The following is a 21,020-nucleotide window of genomic DNA, read 5'->3' as shown; positions in this document are numbered from 1 at the left end:
ATGTCTGGGACCACTGGATACTGTGGTACAATGCATTTATTTAACTCCCGCAAATCGATCACTAATCGATAGACTGGAGGTGCATTTGGATCAGTGCGTTTAAGAATCGGAATGATAGGGGAATTACAAACATTGGAATCGGTTTCTACAACCACTCCTTGTGCAATGAGCTCCTCAATTATTTTCAGTAAAGCCACTACAGCATCAGGTGGTAACTTGTATTGTCGGATTCGGGGCAGTACAACTCCTGGCTTGAGTGTAACACGGTATGGTGTAATGTGCATACAACCTACATCAGTGGGGCCTTGTGCCCATAAATGTGCAGGAACATTCTGTAACCTGTGATCAAAATCTCTCAACACATAATGACCCTTGAAATCACGAAGGAACAGCCTTACTCCTTCCGGAGAACAACAAATTACTGCTCCTAGAGCTTTCAGTGTCTTGATACCAAGCAAGTTTTCTGGACATGATTTCGTGAGCAATAAGTCTGTAGTACGGGATAATGGACCAACTGCAAGGGGAACAGGTTTCGATACTTCATTAACAATAGGCTTTCCTAAAAATCCAAGGGAAACATTCTGGGAGCCTGAGAGGGGTGCCCCTGGAACCTCGTCATGACTAATGGTAGTTCTGCTTGCCCCTGTGTCAATCAAAAACTTTCTGTCTTTCCCTAATACTTGACTGTGTACATAAGGACCCTCTTGATCTACAGGAACCTCAATAAGAGGCAAGCCAACCTCCCTCTCTAGGCTGTTTCATGTGTACTGCTGATAATCGGGGTAATCGGACTGTGCATACTGGTACATCTGCTGTGTGACATGTTGCGTTGCGGCAATGGGCTGGGGCTGTGGTACCGCTACGGTCTGTTGTGGAGTCTGCATAGGCTGCACATTCTGCGGAACGTGTTGTTGGACCTGGTCCTGTCTAGGTGGACGTGGTCTCTCTTTGGTTTTACCTGTGGCTATATTGTGTTTCAGAACTGCACAATCGTTTACATAGTGACCTGGCTGTTTACAATAGTTGCATGTCCCTTTAACAGGAGCCGCCGAATTATTGGACTGTGTCGTACCCCTTTTCTGACCATCAGCTGGAACTGACTGAGCAACTAACACCTTCATTTTCGTGTCTTTCATACGTCTCTGTTCGTGATCATGTTCCTCCCTGATTCTGTTCTGGTGGTACTGTAACATTTGTAACATTTGTGAAGGCGTATTTGCTTGCCACGTGCTCTCGACTTTCAATACGCGGTTTTTAACCTGGGGCAATGAATTCTCGACTAATTTGGTTACAAAAAGGTGTGGCTATGACTCACTACTTGTTTTCAGGCCACTATTAATAATAAAACATTTCTCGAATCTAGAATAAAAATCACTGGTGTCTTCGTCGTGTTTCTGTTTGCAGGCTGAGATCGCATCCCAGTCCTCCTTTTTAGTTGTCAATAATCTTGGCAAAACCTGTACTAATAATCCTGGTAATGCTTTAGTTTTCTCCCCAAGACCTAAACCTGGGGTTCGACCGGTTTCTTCGTTTTCCAATTCAGTCCAATTAATCTTTTTATCTCCCACCTCCCATTCTTTTTCTTTGAGTTTCTCGTAAATACCGGCAGGCAATAACACTTTCAGTATTTTCATAATATCGGGATATGTATAATCTCCCATGAGTAACATGTCTTTTATTTCACAGTGGAACCCTGCTGGATCTTTATCATGACTAGGCACTATTTTCTTCATTTCTAATAATTCCATTTTAGTTATGGGCGTGTATACAAATGCGCGTTCAAGTGTATCATCTGGTTTACGGATTGGATGTACTTCTCGTAAAGGATTCTGTCTGTCTAGGTGAAAAGGATAGCTTACTGGGGGTGGAACCGGAACGAAATGTGGAGTCAAGAACGTTCTGTATTTATGGCGTTGTTCGAGAATTACATTAATCAAATCAGTACCTAGGCCTCTCCATCTATTCAGGAGTAAGTCTTGCAATAGATTATACAACGGACCTGGATCAGATTGTTGATTCTCGTACTGTACAATAAGATGTTGGGTCATGTATATACCAGCTAGTCGCTGTTCTACTGGAGTAAGACTCAAAAATGTTTGCACTACTAAATCATCTTTATATATACTGTCATCCCCGGCCCATTGGACTGCGGACCGGGCTAGTTCCTGATCACGTAAGGTATTGAGTTCATGATAACCTACTCTTTCTTTCAAGATATTATCAGTAACTTGGAAAATATGTTCAAGGGAACATTGCTCTGGTATCGGGGAGAGGTAACGTTTCTTGCTCTCTGGACGAATGGGTCTGTTGCAAGGTCTATCAAGAGAATACTGTTTAGGGAGTTTCGCCCTACCTACGTAAGCTATCGTGCCTTGAGTCGCTGCTGGATTCTCTGGTTCTTCCTCCTCCTCTGAGGATTCTTTGTCATCTGACTCGGGTGTTTTATCAGCTTTGCGTCGGGCATGTATTGCCACTATTACCTTACGGATCTTTCTAGTCATGGCATCTATACATTTCTCTTTGTCATGCTTACAATCTGCAATATTCTGACTCCATTTTGTCAATCCTTCCATTTCTTTTTGAGAATAACCTGGCTGATCTTGTTCCCTAATCAAACAATTAATCAAAAATCGCATTAATAACCCTTGAGTCTCAACTTTCTGATATGCCATGGCTTCACGAACACATTCTGGACCCTCCCCCGATCGAATGAAGTGATATATTTTGTCTAGATGTTCTGGCATTTCTGGTAATGTCATCAAGTAATCTGTAACACGTCTTAAACGTAATGATGCTAACAACAGGTCCCCTTGCTTGCCAGGGACAGGATCGTATCTACAATCTCCAATTATTTCTTTGAGCTTTTCAGCTGGGCTTGCATTAGGTGTACGCTGCATGGCTAATTCTCTCATTGTCAATCGATGTAATTGTGGCGGAGTGCGATAGGGACCTCCTGAGGCACCTCCTGAGGCAGAACCATGAGCATGACTTGACGTCAATGGGTGTGGAAAGGGTACATTTAACGGGGACGACTGACTCTGAGTCGCCTCTGTAGCAAAAGGGTTAAGAGAACCAATAGTAGGGGGACCAGTAGGGGAAGTGACAACAGGTGCGGGAATTTGGTGACGTGGAGGGGTCGTGGCTTGATCAGCAGGAATATGCTGTGGCAGATTATTATTAGCAGGTTGTACGGGTACATTGGTATGCGGGAGCTACATCATCTAAATAGGAAGAAAGGAAAATATCTGCTGCGGTCTTTTTATGACGTACTTTAGTCGGAACCAATGGAGGTGGCAGATCATTTGGTATTTCCGGGGTCGCCTTGGGCAGGCCCTCGGCCAGAACTGGATAAAGTCCTGTAATAAGGGTATTACTCTGTCTATCGTGTTGTTCCATTCTGACTCGCTGTCCTTCCTCTAGTAGTTCTTTTTCTCTTGCTTTCTCGGAATCCTCTCTACTCTTTTCTGCTTTTCTGAGTTCTTTCTCTGTCCGTCTATGCGATTCTTTGCGCCACAATTCTATGGCATCTTTCTGTGATTGTCTGGCTTTCTTTTTCCATAACGCTTCTTCTACTCTCATGATGCACTCGGCATCCCATGTCCCTGTAGTGGGCCATCTCTGATTCTCTTCCAAGTCTTTCGTATAGTCCACCCATAAGTCTAAGTACAGTATGGCATCTAAGCCATGCTTGTGGTACATAAAATGACCTGGAGTGTCCCTTGGTGGGACGGGTACTGCTTCTTCGAGTATCCCTTTCCTGGTTCCTATCTGTCGTAACTTTGAGAATAACGGCATTGCTACCTTACTCTGGACGTGAACACAATAAACACAGTAATGAAATGCAAACAATCACTCATACCACGACATTAAACACATTGAAACATTTCAAACAGATATTGACTAAAACATGCTATAACAAAATACTGAATCACTGAATTACTAGATGTACTGCTGAACAGTACAGATACACTGCTAAAACAGTGCAGACCGGATCTGTGTACCCAAACCCGTCTTGACCGGATACAAATTAATGCACCCGTCTTGATGCGTCCCCAGCAACGGTACTCACCGGGAAGCACGGAACGGAAGGCCTCGGAAACTCGACTGGACTGGACTGCTACAACGTCACTGCTGCTGCGCATTACGCATGCGCCTCGACGCTTCGGACAGGTGGGCCTCTGGACACCTCGGACACTGTTCTCTCGGCTGGGCTCTGGTCGGGATCCTCCGCACTCCTCACCGCCTCGTCTGGATGTCGACCGCAGTCTCCGTCACCTCCGTAGGCCTGAGGGAGATACAGGAAAACCTGCAGATGCGCATAGGAGTCTGTCACGGCTGTGGTAGGGGGCAAGGCCTGCGACGCATCACCGGCGCGTGGGGTGGGGGAGGGGTACCTGTTCGGGCGCCAAATTATGTGGTAAATATAATTTACCGTACAAGTTTTTCCATATAATTACTGACAAGTAAAAGAATAGCTCAATCAATGAGAGTCAGAGTCCGTGGTGTCTGAGTCATACGGGCTTTAATCGGGATGGCTCGAGCCATGGAAATCAATTCCATCAATACAAGGGTTCGGGGGTATATGCAATGATGGCAAAAAGATGTCAACGATTTATTAACAGTACATGACATATATAGTAAAACTGTACAATGGCAATGGATACAGTAGGCGTGACAAGTGAAAGGAATATGATAAGAACACATGTGCGTAGCAAAAAGGCGTGTACAAAGGTGTGCACGGAGGCGTGTGCTGGAAACGTCACAGAAACGTGTCATAAGTGGGTGGATGCATAGAGGATTCTGCAGAGTCAGCTGAAACCTATGACCTGGCTGCGCGCGCAGCTGGTATGACGTGTGATTTGACGAGTATCTGGGGAAAACTGAGGGCTTGACTTTAGCACTAGTAGGGGAGACAGAAGTCTGGCATGTCAGATCGACCTGTTCCTATAACATGTCTGATATCTTGTGTTTGGGGGATGTTTAATCTGAAGTAAAAGGTCTCTCGGGCAGAGGCTATTCTATACTGAATGCATATGTGTCTAAGTGTAATGCGCGGGGCCATGGGCCTACCATGGTAACAGGAGCAATGAATTACATGAAGGAGACAGAAAGGCTTGGCCCTTTGCTCTGCAGCCGGGAAGCTGTTTACCTATTTCACTAGACTGGAATGTGTTTTCGAGGAGGCTGGCTGATAACTTGAAGGCAAAATACTGTTTTGGCAGGCAGGCCAGGCCGAGCCAGGCACCGCTTCGCTTGGCAGGAAGTAAGGCAGAGGTCAGGGATGCATCTCCATGCTGCAGCTCTCAGAGGCGGAGACAGAAGTGGTTCGAAGGCAGAAATCAGGGCCTAGCTCTGCAGAGCCAGGAAAAACGTGAAAGTGCACCATGTAAAGACGTTGGCAAGGCATGGTTAGGAACTGAATTATCAATCCATTCATGGTGGATCTGATAGAGGACATGTTAACGTTGGACGCAAATGTATTTGCGTCTTTAGATTCGGTTGCGGAGGGAAGTTACATGCACTTTAAACTCGTACATGGAGACGTTGGGGTACACGTTAGGGGACATATTTGACCATAAAATTTTCAATTACCTCACCCAGGAGAGGTGTTAGCATTTCTATTATATGGTAATTCCTTACCATGATGCTACAGTGTACAAGAGAGACACAGGCACTGTGATTTGCTGGATACCCTGTTTTGGTGAATCCAATCCAATCCTTCAGCAGTCATAGTATTACTACATTAGTATCTTTCATGATATTAGTTTTCATAACTTACTTGTTCCTCTTGTTCTTCTTTCTCTTACCTGAACATTCCACTCCAGCATCTCTTCTGATGTGACAGGCATTATGCCCCCACGCATCATGAGGACAGTCGAAGAAGGACGCCTCTGCTCCTGTGCATCGAATCCGACTCAGCCACACTGGGTGCCATCCTGCTCCAAACACTTCACTGCTACTTAGTGCTCTGAAAGCTGATCCACATCCAAGATGTCTACAGACCACCTCAGCATCCTTTTTATCCCAGTGAGAATCGCAGACCGTCCCCCATCGCGTCCCATGCATGACCTCCACCCTCCCGCTGCATTCGTCACCAGCATTGACCAAGCGGAGCTCATCGACAACACCTGGGGCCAATGGGAGAGAAGGGAACAGAAGTTGAGTACATTGACCACTTCTAGAAGGGAGACATTCAAAGGTCAGTAAAGAGGTACAATATCAACAGTCAACAGGTTTCACTGCTTCTCCTCCCTGAGCTCACAGGTGGGCAAACAGATCTCAGAAGCTGAGCATTGTCCTACTGTCAATTCTGAATTTATAGCCATAACAAGATCTAAAAAAGGTCTGCAAATGAATCATGCCATTTAGAGATTCTGGCATATTAGCAGAAGCTCACCATTAAATACATAGGTACATTAAATGAGTACAAATAAGCTGTTGTTAACACATGATGCAACATGGGTTACTGGTCTTAAACAATCATGTGCATTGGTAAAATAAAATCAGTTTCCTGGGAGCTTTTTGAATGGATAACTTTAAGAATATTAGAATCTTTCCTAGAAGAATATTAAAATATTCAGAATTCAGCAGCCTAAAATTCCCAGCTGGTGAGCTGGTTTAGAATTTGGCAGGTGGAGGGAAGGCAGTCAGGGTGGGATGGCCAGCAAACCTTCACCCACCAAATGAAAAGCTCACTGTCGGCCCTAAGACCACTCTATGGGATTATAAGAACCACCATCACAACACTTTGTGCAAAGCCATTTAGAGTGGGAGTTTGTTTGTGGATAAGTAAAAACAAAAAGCCCCATCACCAAGGAAGGTTTGTTTTCTCCCACAGTGTAAGTGTATCACATTATTTATTTTAACTGGTGCTCACTGCCAGGATGTTTGTGAATTTGACAGACAGTAAAAGTAAGTCATCTGAACACTCACTCTATAAAGGGTGGTCAGTGCAATGGCTTACCTTCAACGTCTCATGCTTTCTCTGGTCATCGCAGATTTAAGGAGTCATTTTTCTCTATCAGTGTTAACCTGTTGTCCACTGGACTCTAAATTGAGTTAGCTGACAATAAGTTTGGCAGCCAACGTTTGTACCTGTTGCCCTTATTAATTCCTTTGTTTATAGCATTTATATAAAGCTTAATCCCACACATTCTCCAACTTAAGGTGTTGTTTACTATTACTTAATTTATTGGTACTAAAATTATTCACCACAGAAGCTGAGTTCCAGGTTCTGAGCTCGTGATTTGCAGGACACAGCAGATGTCAGAAGTGAGCAATAATCCATTCCTGGGTGCTTCCACCTAAAGGTAACACTCACTATGAGTCTGCAAAATTAGAAAATTGCAAGTAGCCCTCAGTCAAGCCCTCACAAGGAGGCCATGAACATTAATCTGGGTTGAGCTGAGGTTTCACAAACGAGCCTCACTGGACCCAGTACAGGTAGTGAGTTTATTACACATTGAGGTCACACAACCGCACCCTATAATGAACCGCTTTGCTTGCAGTGAACTGCAGAAAAGGTCACAACGGTCAAGTAATCCATTAAGTGCGTGGTTTATATGTCGGTGGACAGGTTACTCCATCCAAATGGTGTTGGATGTCCCGTCCGCCAAAATATAAATCCAATGGAAGATAATGGAATTCATATATCAGTGAATGGAACATCATTTCCCAATTCTGACAGAGTCCCCCATCCCCAAAATATAAACGAGGCCCTTAATGTACCCGGGTGATCGTATGCTGGAGGCACCTTCAACCGTCTCTGCAAGTACAAGCCATAACCCATAAAACTACAGGATTCGCCTGAGTTCCTAATACTACAAGGAGAGCTGCTTTATGAAAAGGCATATCAACAAGCGAGCCAGTCCCTTTGAGGCCTCCTGGGACACTGCAGTCCAATGTGCCATTTGTGTTAAGCATCAGGCCCTAATGTGGCCCTTTAGTCAGCTGCTCGAGGCGGGTACATTTTTCTTTTTCTCCATCCTTCTGTTGTGCCACTAGTGGGCTGTTTTCTTATCAGGAGTGGGTGTTTCTACTGTATTTATGAGGCACCCGCATGCTTCCTCCAAAGATTGCGTGGATTCCTAAGCCTGCGCAGTCAAGTTGCCTTCTGCCTAGCAGGCATTTGCTCTATTGCTGGTGTGGAAGCCAGCTGCTGCGGTCCTTTCTCCCCGTCCCACCTCGCCTTCTCCCAGCATGGCTCTTTCATTTTTTAAGAGAGAGGCCGGGGGGGACACGTAATCATGGGGTCTCCTTCCCCCTCACAGGATGCTAACTCAGGCTCTGGGGCTGTCATGTGCCCGAGTTAGGCCTGGAAGGAAATAGTGTCACTTCTATTGTGCATGGTTCTTTCCTAAAGCTGCCTTCCCTTTGTCACATCGACCTTTGACACACATTTGCATTTACAACGCTTGGGTTAGAAACACTGACCTTGTTGATATAAAAGAACTTTGTGAGAACACTATCACCCATCCTTGGCATTAGGTGCAAGGTCCTCACATGTGTGATACAAATGTGTTTGCTATTTACGTCCATATGGCGATGCAGCTATCTGTAGAACCCAAACAGTGGTTGCCCGATCACAATCTCGGCCTGAGGCAAGGATGACAGTTTCTAAATATAGCCTTTTGTTTCCTAACATAATGAGAGGCGCCCCTTCTGCTGACTTCGAGGGGTCCCTGCATGCTGATGTTTTTGACTAGCAGCTGACACACACCTACCTTAGGGGTGTTCAGTTCCTAACCAAGATGGGCTCCAACATTCTCACCCATCAGATAAAGGGGTTACACTTATATCCTCCATAAGGGGGTTTCTTGGCGGACCAGACATTCACACCCTAGACACCAGAGGCCAGTGTCAGTCATCTTGCCAGTGCGTTTCCACTCCATGTGAGCATGGGGCATGGGGTATTCCTGAGCCATGTGGGATGAGGACTATTGGCTGTGACTTGAACTCCCATCATGCTTTTGGCTACACCCACCTTCCCAGCAAACCAAACATCCTTCCTGGGACTCTGCTTCCCTGTGAGTGAGTGATGCAGTGCTGGCAAGATGGCTGACAGTGGTGTCCTGGTGTTTGTTGGAGCCCAAGTCCCAGCAATGCCTTGTGCTCCCCACAGCAGAGCCCAGTGTCAGCCTTCTTGGCAGTACTTTTCCACTCCCTGTGAGGTGAGCATGGTGCATGGGGGTATTCCTGGGCCATGTGGGATGAGGACTATTGGCTGTGACTACGACTCCCATCATGCTTTTGGCTACACCTATCTTTACAGCAAACAAAACCTGGGTGCCGCATATGGAAGATCTTCATGTCTTTATTTCTTTGTATCTGAACTTTGCCGCATTCCCATCGCTGCGACATTGCTTGTCGTATATGCGCAACGCAACCTAAGGTACATTGAGCAGAGTGTCACATCTAAGAACTGAACTGAACTAAGCTTAAATCTACCATCTTAAAGTAATCATAGCGTGTATTTGTGTCGTTTATGATCTTGTGGTAACTCTATATAAAGTCTACTCATTTTTTATATAAAACCTGTGTGGTGTCCATTTGTAGTGTTGCCACTGGGTTACTGTATGTGGTCACAACTGCTTAACTTACAACGCCTCTGAAATAAGCCTTGACTGCTCACACCACGCAAACTAGAGGTTACAAGTACCTACCTGTGCCAACCAGAGGCCCCCAAATCTAACAGATGGAATTCAGGGTTTTTCTGTAGTGATGGGCCAGAAGTCAACTGGGAGTGGACAAGGTATTTTGTTCGCTGTACAATACACAATTTCTGTTTTATCTCCATTAAATTGTAAGGAGTTGTACCTAAGCACTCATGGAATCTGTCCAATGGCGCCGCTTGATTCCCTTCCATTGAAAAGACAAGTTGCAAATCATCTGGACGCAGAATCTGGTTTCTTTGGGTTTCTTTGTGAGCGAGAGGATGAGATGGGTGTCGTTGGCGTAGGACACGATGCTGAGCCCATGTTGTCTGACGATGGCGGCGAGGGAGGCCATGTAGATGTTGAAGAGCGTGGGGCTGAGTGATGATCCCTGGGGTACTGCGCAGCTGATTTCCGTAGGTTTGGAGAGGAAGGGAGGGAGTCAGATCCTCTGGGTTCTGCCGAAGAGGAAGGATTGAGTCTAGTCAAGGGCGGCTCCTTGTATTCCCGCCTAGTGACGTCTGGCTGCGAGCGTGCGATGTGAGATGGTGTTGAACACTGTGGAGAGGTCTAGAAGGATGAGGGCAGCGTTGTGTCCCTGATCCAGTAGCATGCGGATGTCCTCAGTGGTGGCGAGGAGGCCGGTCTCGGTGCTGTGGTCGCTGTGGATGTTTCCTCGGAACAAGTCTGCTCTGACATGAGACGAGCAAGATGTGCTGAGCATCGCAGATGACACGAAGGAGTGAAAGCCAGAGCGTCAGATGACTGCCAGTTGTTGTACTCAAGTGTGAGACCGGGGATTTGCTCTGCGGAAATATTGACTGATGAAAGAAGAATGTACAAAAAAGTATCTTATATGGGGAAAGCATGAATGAACTGAAATTTGGACAAGGGAACCTTCTTACACAATAAAGTTGTTTAATATATGCAAACTCATGGTGGTGTGACAACGCCACCTTCCCTTCTCACCAATCCCTGTGCAAGTTAGAAAGTAAAATGCAACATTTGAGGGGATGACAAATCAACTTAGTCTATAATTATGGTAGCTTTAGGGGCGTGTCGGGAATAAAAAGAAGCTTAGGCTAACAGGTGAGAAGAGGGGAGATGCGTTGCTGTCCTTCGGTTTGCAGAGAGGCCTAGCTGTTCCTTTCCTGTCCTGTTCCTGACCAAATAGCTTGCGTTTCCTGATTACCTTTTGAGGAACCACCATCATCTCCTGGTCCAGGGGGTGGTATTTCCTACAGTCCGATAGGTTTGTATTTAGACAACTCAGAATCTCAGCATTAATTGATTTATTGATGAATCTTTTAACTCTCCACCTATTTACTCCGTCAACAATATATTGATATGCATTATTTTAGACAAATCTGATGTCTCTTCATCTATCCCTCCGTTAGGTAATATTTGTTTTGCACAATTATTTTTGCTGAATCCATTGTTTTTTACTCCATACACTCTTTCATTGCATAATGTCGTTGCAAAATGGGTGCGTATCAAGTTGATTATTTCTCTGGTTGTGAGATTCGATGTTTGTAATCGTGACCTGATGCAGATAAGCATTTACCTTTAATTCTGAGATAAAAACTCATTTAATAACCTTACTGAGAGTCTGTAATTCGTTTTTGACAAATGGTTAGTGAGTTAGTATTCATCGTTACCTTCAACTATTCAACGAATTGGTCCATCAACCAAGTAGAAGAAGAGTTGATGTCAAGATTAGTTATTTAAACAAATGTCCTAGGAGATTTAAAAAAGAAATAAGTAATGAATGAAACACATTGACCCCAGCGCATCAGGGATACCAGGTGAATGTATATAGGCCATTGTAGCAAACTGTTGAGTATCGATCCCTGATCAATTATTGGAATAGGTGCTGGATCACTATCAAGCTAAGATCCAAATTGCATTTTGCTCTCAAAAGAAATCTTTAAGAAAGCAGTTTTCTGATGCTTCTAATTTCCACTTTCACTTTCATGAATTCCTTCTAACTGAATCCACAGACTCAGCTGACATTGCTCTAGTCTTGATTATGTCAAGTGAAATTGTGATTGTTGTTCCATTGCCATCAATAACTCTACACAGTCTGTACCTTTGTGAATGGCTTCTGATAACTTATCAAAGTCTCTAACCCTGGACTGCACCACATAAAAGTGTTAGTGCCACCTTTAAAGGCAAATTCTTGGTGGAAAAAACCTTTCTTAAAGCTGAAACTACTTTCTTATTTGCGGTCTCAGTTGGAACTCAAACCCCAGGATTCAGTGTTGTTGTCCCAATTAAGGTTGCCAGGACGGCATCCACCTTAATGGAATGAGGAAATGCATTATCTGATTGTTCCATCATGTACAATTTCTGCAGCAACTTCGGAATTGAAGTCTCATCCAACTCCATCCATTCAGACAACCAGATCCCTACTCTTGCAGTGGAATAGTATTGTGAGAGGTCCTCCTAACATGTGGGAATACATCCCCTTCCTCCCCTCCCACTTTGAATAGAGGCAATCCCAAATTTTCACTGCAGTGAGTAATGATGTTAGCATCTCCCTATACACACACACATACTCCATACTATTTACCATATAATGTACTCTCTGGGACCTTTTACAACTAACATCAGAAACAGATATATTGAAAGAACATTTAGGTGCCATGTTCATCCAGGTGTTTACGGCCTGAGTCAGAGAGCAGTAGGAGAAATGTACTGTTATAATTGAGGACCACTTAATGTGATTCAGTGCTGAGCACAGGTTAACACTATGTGAATGTGTTTGGTTTACCCTGTTGGTTTGATGTACTGTGTTTGGTTCCCTGTGTTGGTTTGGTATACTATGTTTGGTTTACTGTGTTGGTTTGATGTACTGTGTTTGGTTCCCTGTGTTGGTTTGGTATACTATGTTTGGTTTACTGTGTTGGTTTGGTGCACTGTGTTTGGTTTACTGTGTTGGTTTGGTGTACTGTGTTTGGTTTACTGTGTTGGTTTGGTGTACTGTGTTTGGTTTACTGTGTTGGTTTGGTGCACTGTGTTTGGTTTACTGTGTTGGTTTGGTGCACTGTGTTTGGTTTACCGTGTTGGTTTGGTGTACTGTGTTTGGTTTACTGTGTTGGTTTGGTGCACTGTGTTTGGTTTACTGTGTTGGTTTGGTGTACTGTGTTTGGTTTACTGTGTTGGTTTGGTGCACTGTGTTTGGTTTACTGTGTTGGTTTGGTGCACTGTGTTTGGTTTACCGTGTTGGTTTGGTGTACTGTGTTTGGTTTACTGTGTTGGTTTGGTGCACTGTGTTTGGTTTACTGTGTTGGTTTGGTGTACTGTGTTTGGTTTACCGTGTTGGTTTGGTGTACTGTGTTTGGTTTACTGTGTTGGTTTGGTGCACTGTGTTTGGTTTACCGTGTTGGTTTGGTGTACTGTGTTTGGTTTACTGTGTTGGTTTGGTGCACTGTGTTTGGTTTACTGTGTTGGTTTGGTGTACTGTGTTTGGTTTACTGTGTTGGTTTGGTGTACTGTGTTTGGTTTACTGTGTTGGTTTGGTGCACTGTGTTTGGTTTACTGTGTTGGTTTGGTGCACTGTGTTTGGTTTACCGTGTTGGTTTGGTGTACTGTGTTTGGTTTACTGTGTTGGTTTGGTGCACTGTGTTTGGTTTACTGTGTTGGTTTGGTGCACTGTGTTTGGTTTACTGTGTTGGTTTGGTGTACTGTGTTTGGTTTACTGTGTTGGTTTGGTGCACTGTGTTTGGTTTACTGTGTTGGTTTGGTGCACTGTGTTTGGTTTACCGTGTTGGTTTGGTGTACTGTGTTTGGTTTACTGTGTTGGTTTGGTGCACTGTGTTTGGTTTACCGTGTTGGTTTGGTGTACTGTGTTTGGTTTACTGTGTTGGTTTGGTGCACTGTGTTTGGTTTACTGTGTTGGTTTGGTGTACTGTGTTTGGTTTACTGTGTTGGTTTGGTGCACTGTGTTTGGTTTACTGTGTTGGTTTGGTGCACTGTGTTTGGTTTACCGTGTTGGTTTGGTGTACTGTGTTTGGTTTACTGTGTTGGTTTGGTGCACTGTGTTTGGTTTACCGTGTTGGTTTGGTGTACTGTGTTTGGTTTACTGTGTTGGTTTGGTGCACTGTGTTTGGTTTACTGTGTTGGTTTGGTGCACTGTGTTTGGTTTACTGTGTTGGTTTGGTGTACTGTGTTTGGTTTACTGTGTTGGTTTGGTGCACTGTGTTTGGTTTACTGTGTTGGTTTGGTGCACTGTGTTTGGTTTACCGTGTTGGTTTGGTGTACTGTGTTTGGTTTACTGTGTTGGTTTGGTGCACTGTGTTTGGTTTACTGTGTTGGTTTGGTGCACTGTGTTTGGTTTACTGTGTTGGTTTGGTGCACTGTGTTTGGTTTACCGTGTTTATTTATTTATTTATTTATTTATTTATTGTAGAGTTTTATATAGCGCGAACAAGACCCGTGGGTATCAGAGCGCTTGACATCAGAGTAGGTTAACTAACATAAGTGATGACATTATAATACACAACAGATATGAGGTAGATAATAGAATGAATATGATTGTGTGAGACGATATAAATGCAGATAAAAAACACAAGTGAAATTCGCATTAAAAGGTTAACTAACATAAATGTTGACAATACAAGAAATTAACAGATATGAGGTAGATAATAGAATGACAATGATTGTGTGAAACAAAGTATATGCAAACAAAAACACAAGTGCAATTCGTATTAAGAGGTGGGGTAAGGCTAAGCTTATATCATATGCCATGTGTACCGCCCAAGTGAGGTAGGCGGTGGTAAGGGTTAGGTTTAGAAAAATGTTAACCTTTCTAAGACCAAAGCCGTTAAGAGGTAGATAGTAGTGTGGCAATGACTAGTGTGAGACAGTGTATATGAGAAACACAAGTCACCATGCAGTTCGCGTTAAATTGTCCATTCGTGGGGTAAGGCTAAGCTGATATCATAAACCACATACCCCCACAAAAACTGAGGTAGGAGAGGGTAAGGCTTAGGTTGTGAGATAAGATAAATTATTAGGTTTAGGCTGTGAGATACAGATATGTTATCACATTGCCCATCTGGGCATTAGGAAAGGGTATATCTGCGTCTTATATAAAGCGCCAGTCTTGTTGGTTGTGTTGGTTTGGTATACTGCGTTTGGTTTACTGTGTTGGTTTGGTGTACTGTGTTTTGTTCCCTGTGTTGGTTTGGTATACTGTGTTTGGTTTACTGTGTTGGTTTGGTATACTCTGTTTGGTTTTCCATGTTGGTTTGGTGTACTGTGCTTGGTTCACTGTGTTAGTTTGGCGCACTGTGTTTGGTTCACTGTGTTGGTTTGGTGTACTGTGTTTGGTGTAAGATGTTTGGTTTACCATGTTGGTTAGGTGTACTGTGTTTGGTTTACTGTGTTTGTATGATGTACTGTGTTTGGTTCACTGTGTTGGTTTGGTGTACTGTGTTTGGTTCACTGTGTTGGTTTGGTGTACTGTGTTTGGTTTACTGTGTTGGTTTGGTGTACTGTGTTTGGTTTAACGTGTTGGTTTGGTGTACTGTGTTTGGTTCACTGTGTTGGTTTGGTGTACTGTGTTTGGTTTACTGTGTTGGTTTGGTGTACTGTGTTTGTTTTAATGTGTTGGTTTGGTGTACTGTGTGTGGTTCACTGTGTTGGTTTGGTGTACTGTGTTTGATTCACTGTGTTGGTTTGGTGTACTGTGTTTGGTTTAACGTGTTGGTTTGGTGTACTGTGTGTGGTTTACTGTGTTGGTTTGGTGCACTGTGTTTGGTTCACTGTGTTGGTTTGGTGTACTGTGTTTGGTTTAACGTGTTGGTTTGGTGTACTGTGTGTGGTTCACTGTGTTGGTTTGGTGTACTGTGTTTGGTTTACCCTGTTGGTTTGGTGTACTGTGTTTGGTTCACTGTGTTGGTTTGGTGTACTGTGTTTGGTTTAACGTGTTGGTTTGGTGTACTGTGTGTGGTTCACTGTGTTGGTCTGGTGCACTGTGTTTGGTTTACTGTGTTGGTTTGGTGCACTGTGTTTGGTTTACTTTGTTGGTTTGGTGTATTGTGTTTGGTTTACTGTGTTGGTTTGGTGTACTGTGTGTGGTTCACTGTGTTGGTTTGGTGTACTGTGTTTGGTTCCCTGTGTTGGTTTGGTCTACTGTGTTTGGTTTACTGTGTTGGTTTGGTGTATTGTGTTTGGTTTACCACATGCATGACTAGGTGTTGTTTTCTGTGCTAATGATTGCAGTAGTAGAGCACTATAAACAAACGGTTCTAGTGTACATAAATATAATTGTTAATCATGACGTGTATCAGACCCAATGTCTGTCTGTAGCGGAACAATCGAGCGCAAACCTAGCTACGCAGCTGCTGAGCACTGTACATGAAGGGAGGAAGTACCGTTTATTGTGGTGGACAGGTAAATGGGTCACTTCTGGGATGTAATCCAGTGCTGAGACTGTAAGAGGTATCTATTCTGCAAATCAAGAAGTTCCTTAAAGAGGTGACTCGTTAGTTACTTTCAGAAGTGGGGGAATGATCATTCTAGACATATCTGGGAGTGAACCCTCAGGACTCTGGAGAATCTAGTAGCCATTTGGAGAATGCTCTTCAGTGGTGCCAGATGTGTGGGTAGATGCTGGTAAGTGAGTGCTCTGTTAATTTGGTACAGAAGGGAGAGTGATTGCCGGAGTCTCTGGGTGACTGCTGCCTATGTGTTGGGTGAGAATCTCTGAGTTTCTCAGAGGAAAGCCAGGATAGAACTTTCACCTGTAGTTATTACAGTCAGACTATATTGTTTGTTGTAATCTTTCGCTTTGCATCTTTCCCGAGATATGTGCGTGCACTGTCCGTTCACTCAATTTTTTGAGGAAAGATAACTTTATTTCACTTGGATCCAATCCTTACCTGTGCAGGTCGCCCCAGCATCTCTTCCTGTCGGACAGGTATTGTGCTCCCAGCCTTGTTGTGGACACTTCCATAGAGCAGCCTCATCTCCTGTGCATTGAACATTGCTCATCCCCACAGGCAAAGAACTTCTTCCAAATCTTGGATTGTGCTCATATTCTTTCACTGAAATGCATCCGAGCTGTCTGCAGACAACTGAAGCATCCTTCAGATCCCAGGAATCATCACACACGGTCCCCCAAACTCCATTGCGTTTGACCTCCACTCTCCCAGAACAGACAGATGTGCCGTTGACCAGCCGGACCTCATCAGGACCTGGAAACACATGTACAGGTGACATATCAAGCAACAGTTACAAAACAGGTAATGTGTCAACATTTTACATTTGTCTTAAAGCTTCTTTATTTTTGCAAGAATAATACAAATCATTGCAAATCATTAGTTAAAACACTACATGTACAATGGGAATATATCAATAAAAATGTCACACAAAAGTAACATAAGCCCAGTCACTCTGTGGTTCATTGTAAACCGATGGGCCGTGTGCTTCGGCCTGCTCCGGTCAGCCCGGAAGATACTACCCCTCCTTCCGATGGCCGCCAGGAGATTACTCATCCAGGGGCTCATCATTTCCCGGCTGGATTACAGCAATGCGCTGTTTCTTGGGGCCCCAGAATCCACCTTAAACAAATTGCAGCAAGTGCAAAATGCGGCTGCAAGGCTGCTGACGGACACTCCCAGGCGACAATCCGCTCGTCCCGCGCTGAAGGTGCTCCACTGGCTCCCTGTCAGGGAGAGGGTGAAGTTTAAGTCACTCTGTATGGCCCATAAAATCCTACAGGGGAAAGGGCCACCTATCCTTCGGGATATGGTCCAACCCTACAAAGCCCCCCGCGCCCTTCGCTCGGACCACCAATATCTTCTGCAAGTCGCGAGAGTTAGAAAGGCCAGGTCCGGCGGGAGAAGGTTTTTCGTCAATGTGGCAACGCTATGGAATTCCCTCCCACTGGCCCTGCGCTCTGAAACTGGCACTCTGCGATTTCGCAAACTTTTAAAGACCCATCTGTTCCCTGCTTAATGTTCTCCCTGTTATGGTGTGCACCCCGGATGAGCGCTGGGATGCCCAAGGGTAACCACGCGCTATATAAAACTCAGTAATAATAAATATTAATAATAATAAGAGCAGGTAAAAGGTCATACAATTTGCATTCTATTCAAACTCAGTTAAATTGTAGCTAAATAGTAAGAGTTCAGCATCACACAATATTACTGAGAGTGCTGCATCCCACAAGGATAGTAAGAGTGTGGCATTCCACAAGGATAGTAAGAGTGTGGCATTCCACAAGGATAGTAAGAGTGTGGCATCCCACAATGATATTGAGTGCTGCATTCCACAAGGATAGTAAGAGTGTGGCATTCCACAAGGATAGTAAGAGTGTGGCATCCCACAATGATATTGAGTGCTGCATCCCACAAGGATAGTAAGAGTGTGGCATCCCACAAGGATAGTAAGAGTGCTGCATCCCACAAGTGTAGTAAGAGTTTGGCATCACAGAAGGATAGTAAGAGTGTGGCATCACACAATGATATTGAGTGCTGCATCCCACAAGGATAGTAAGAGTGTGGCATTCCACAAGGATAGTAAGAGTGCTGCATCCCACAAGTGTAGTAAGAGTTTGGCATCACAGAAGGATAGTAAGAGTGTGGCATCACACAATGATATTGAGTGCTGCATCCCATAAGGATAGTAAGAGTGTGGCGTCACACAATGATATTGAGTGCTGCATCCCACAAGGATAGTAAGAGTGTGGCATCAAACACGGTTAGTAAGTGTGTGGCATCCCACAAGGATAGTAAGAATGCAGCATCCCTGAGTGAAAGTAGGAGAGCGCGATCCCAGAAGGATAGTAAGAGTGTGGCTTCCCACAAGAATAGTAAGAGTGTGGCATCAAACACGGTTAGTAAGTGTGTGGCATCCCACAAGGATAGTAAGAGTGTGGCATCCCACAATGATATTGAGTGCTGCATTCCACAAGGATAGTAAGAGTGTGGCATTCCACAAGGATAGTAAGAGTGTGGCATTCCACAAGGATAGTAAGAGTGTGGCATCCCACAAGGATATTGAGTGCTGCATTCCACAAGGATAGTAAGAGTGTGGCATTCCACAAGGATAGTAAGAGTGTGGCATCCCACAATGATATTGAGTGCTGCATTCCACAAGGATAGTAAGAGTGTGGCATCCCACAAGGATAGTAAGAGTGCTGCATCCCACAAGTGTAGTAAGAGTTTGGCATCACAGAAGGATAGTAAGAGTGTGGCATCACACAATGATATTGAGTGCTGCATCCCACAAGGATAGTAAGAGTGTGGCATTCCACAAGGATAGTAAGAGTGTGGCATTCCACAAGGATAGTAAGAGTGTGGCATCCCACAATGATATTGAGTGCTGCATTCCACAAGGATAGTAAGAGTGTGGCATTCCACAAGGATAGTAAGAGTGTGGCATCCCACAATGATATTGAGTGCTGCATTCCACAAGGATAGTAAGAGTGTGGCATCCCACAATGATATTGAGTGCTGCATTCCACAAGGATAGTAAGAGTGCAGCATCCCACAAGGATAGTAAGAGTGTGGCATTCCACAAGGATAGTAAGAGTGTGGCATTCCACAAGGATAGTAAGAGTGTGGCATCCCACAATGATATTGAGTGCTGCATTCCACAAGGATAGTAAGAGTGTGGCATTCCACAAGGATAGTAAGAGTGTGGCATCCCACAATGATATTGAGTGCTGCATTCCACAAGGATAGTAAGAGTGTGGCATTCCACAAGGATAGTAAGAGTGTGGCATCCCACAATGATATTGAGTGCTGCATTCCACAAGGATAGTAAGAGTGTGGCATCCCACAATGATATTGAGTGCTGCATTCCACAAGGATAGTAAGAGTGCAGCATCCCACAAGGATAGTAAGAGTGTGGCATTCCACAAGGATAGTAAGAGTGTGGCATTCCACAAGGATAGTAAGAGTGTGGCATCCCACAATGATATTGAGTGCTGCATTCCACAAGGATAGTAAGAGTGTGGCATTCCACAAGGATAGTAAGAGTGTGGCATCCCACAATGATATTGAGTGCTGCATTCCACAAGGATAGTAAGAGTGTGGCATTCCACAAGGGTAGTAAGAGTGTGGCATCCCACAATGATATTGAGTGCTGCATCCCACAAGGATAGTAAGAGTGTGGCATCCCACAAGGATAGTAAGAGTGCTGCATCCCACAAGTGTAGTAAGAGTTTGGCATCACAGAAGGATAGTAAGAGTGTGGCATCACACAATGATATTGAGTGCTGCATCCCACAAGGATAGTAAGAGTGTGGCATTCCACAAGGATAGTAAGAGTGCTGCATCCCACAAGTGTAGTAAGAGTTTGGCATCACAGAAGGATAGTAAGAGTGTGGCATCACACAATGATATTGAGTGCTGCATCCCATAAGGATAGTAAGAGTGTGGCGTCACACAATGATATTGAGTGCTGCATCCCACAAGGATAGTAAGAGTGTGGCATCAAACACGGTTAGTAAGTGTGTGGCATCCCACAAGGATAGTAAGAATGCAGCATCCCTGAGTGAAAGTAGGAGAGCGCGATCCCAGAAGGATAGTAAGAGTGTGGCTTCCCACAAGAATAGTAAGAGTGTGGCATCAAACACGGTTAGTAAGTGTGTGGCATCCCACAAGGATAGTAAGAGTGTGGCATCCCACAATGATATTGAGTGCTGCATTCCACAAGGATAGTAAGAGTGTGGCATTCCACAAGGATAGTAAGAGTGTGGCATCCCACAATGATATTGAGTGCTGCATCCCACAAGGATAGTAAGAGTGTGGCATCCCACAAGGATAGTAAGAGTGCTGCATCCCACAAGTGTAGTAAGAGTTTGGCATCACAGAAGGATAGTAAGAGTGTGGCATCACACAATGATATTGAGTGCTGCATCCCACAAGGATAGTAAGAGTGTGGCATTCCACAAGGATAGTAAGAGTGCTGCATCCCACAAGTGTAGTAAGAGTTTGGCATCCCACAAGGATAGTAAGAGTGTGGCGTCACACAATGATATTGAGTGCTGCATCCCACAAGGATAGTAAGAGTGTGGCATCAAACACGGTTAGTAAGTGTGTGGCATCCCACAAGGATAGTAAGAATGCAGCATCCCTGAGTGAAAGTAGGAGAGCGCGATCCCAGAAGGATAGTAAGAGTGTGGCTTCCCACAAGAATAGTAAGAGTGTGGCATCAAACACGGTTAGTAAGTGTGTGGCATCCCACAAGGATAGTAAGAGTGTGGCATCCCACGAGGATATCATTAATATTATAGAGGCTTTTATAGCGCGCTCAATTACTAAGAAAATAGTATCCTGGCGCGGAAGAGAGAGAAGGCAGAGCAGAAAGATTTCCAGAGCAAAGAGAGGAAGGAGAACCCTATACAGTGAT

The 21,020-nt window shown here is 44.4% G+C and overlaps 1 protein-coding gene across 2 annotated transcripts in view; it reads right to left on the bottom strand.

Annotated features, from left to right (window-relative positions):
- The window catches only part of LOC147736947 (CD5 antigen-like), a 343,294-nt gene that overhangs the window by 81,620 nt on the left and 240,654 nt on the right, over nucleotides 1–21,020 (bottom strand). For both annotated transcript variants that reach the window (XM_086953947.1, XM_086953957.1), the window contains exons 4-5: nucleotides 16,541–16,855; nucleotides 5,808–6,128 (exon numbers count right to left, since the gene is read on the bottom strand). In XM_086953947.1, the coding sequence (XP_086810073.1) occupies nucleotides 5,808–6,128; nucleotides 16,541–16,855 (636 nt within the window). The remainder of the gene's footprint in view (nucleotides 1–5,807; nucleotides 6,129–16,540; nucleotides 16,856–21,020) is intronic.

Source organism: Lissotriton vulgaris, chromosome 1_1, assembly GCF_964263255.1.
Source record: "Lissotriton vulgaris chromosome 1_1, aLisVul1.2, whole genome shotgun sequence".
Lineage (NCBI taxonomy): Eukaryota > Metazoa > Chordata > Amphibia > Caudata > Salamandridae > Lissotriton > Lissotriton vulgaris.
This window is presented reverse-complemented; position numbering and strand designations above follow the sequence as displayed.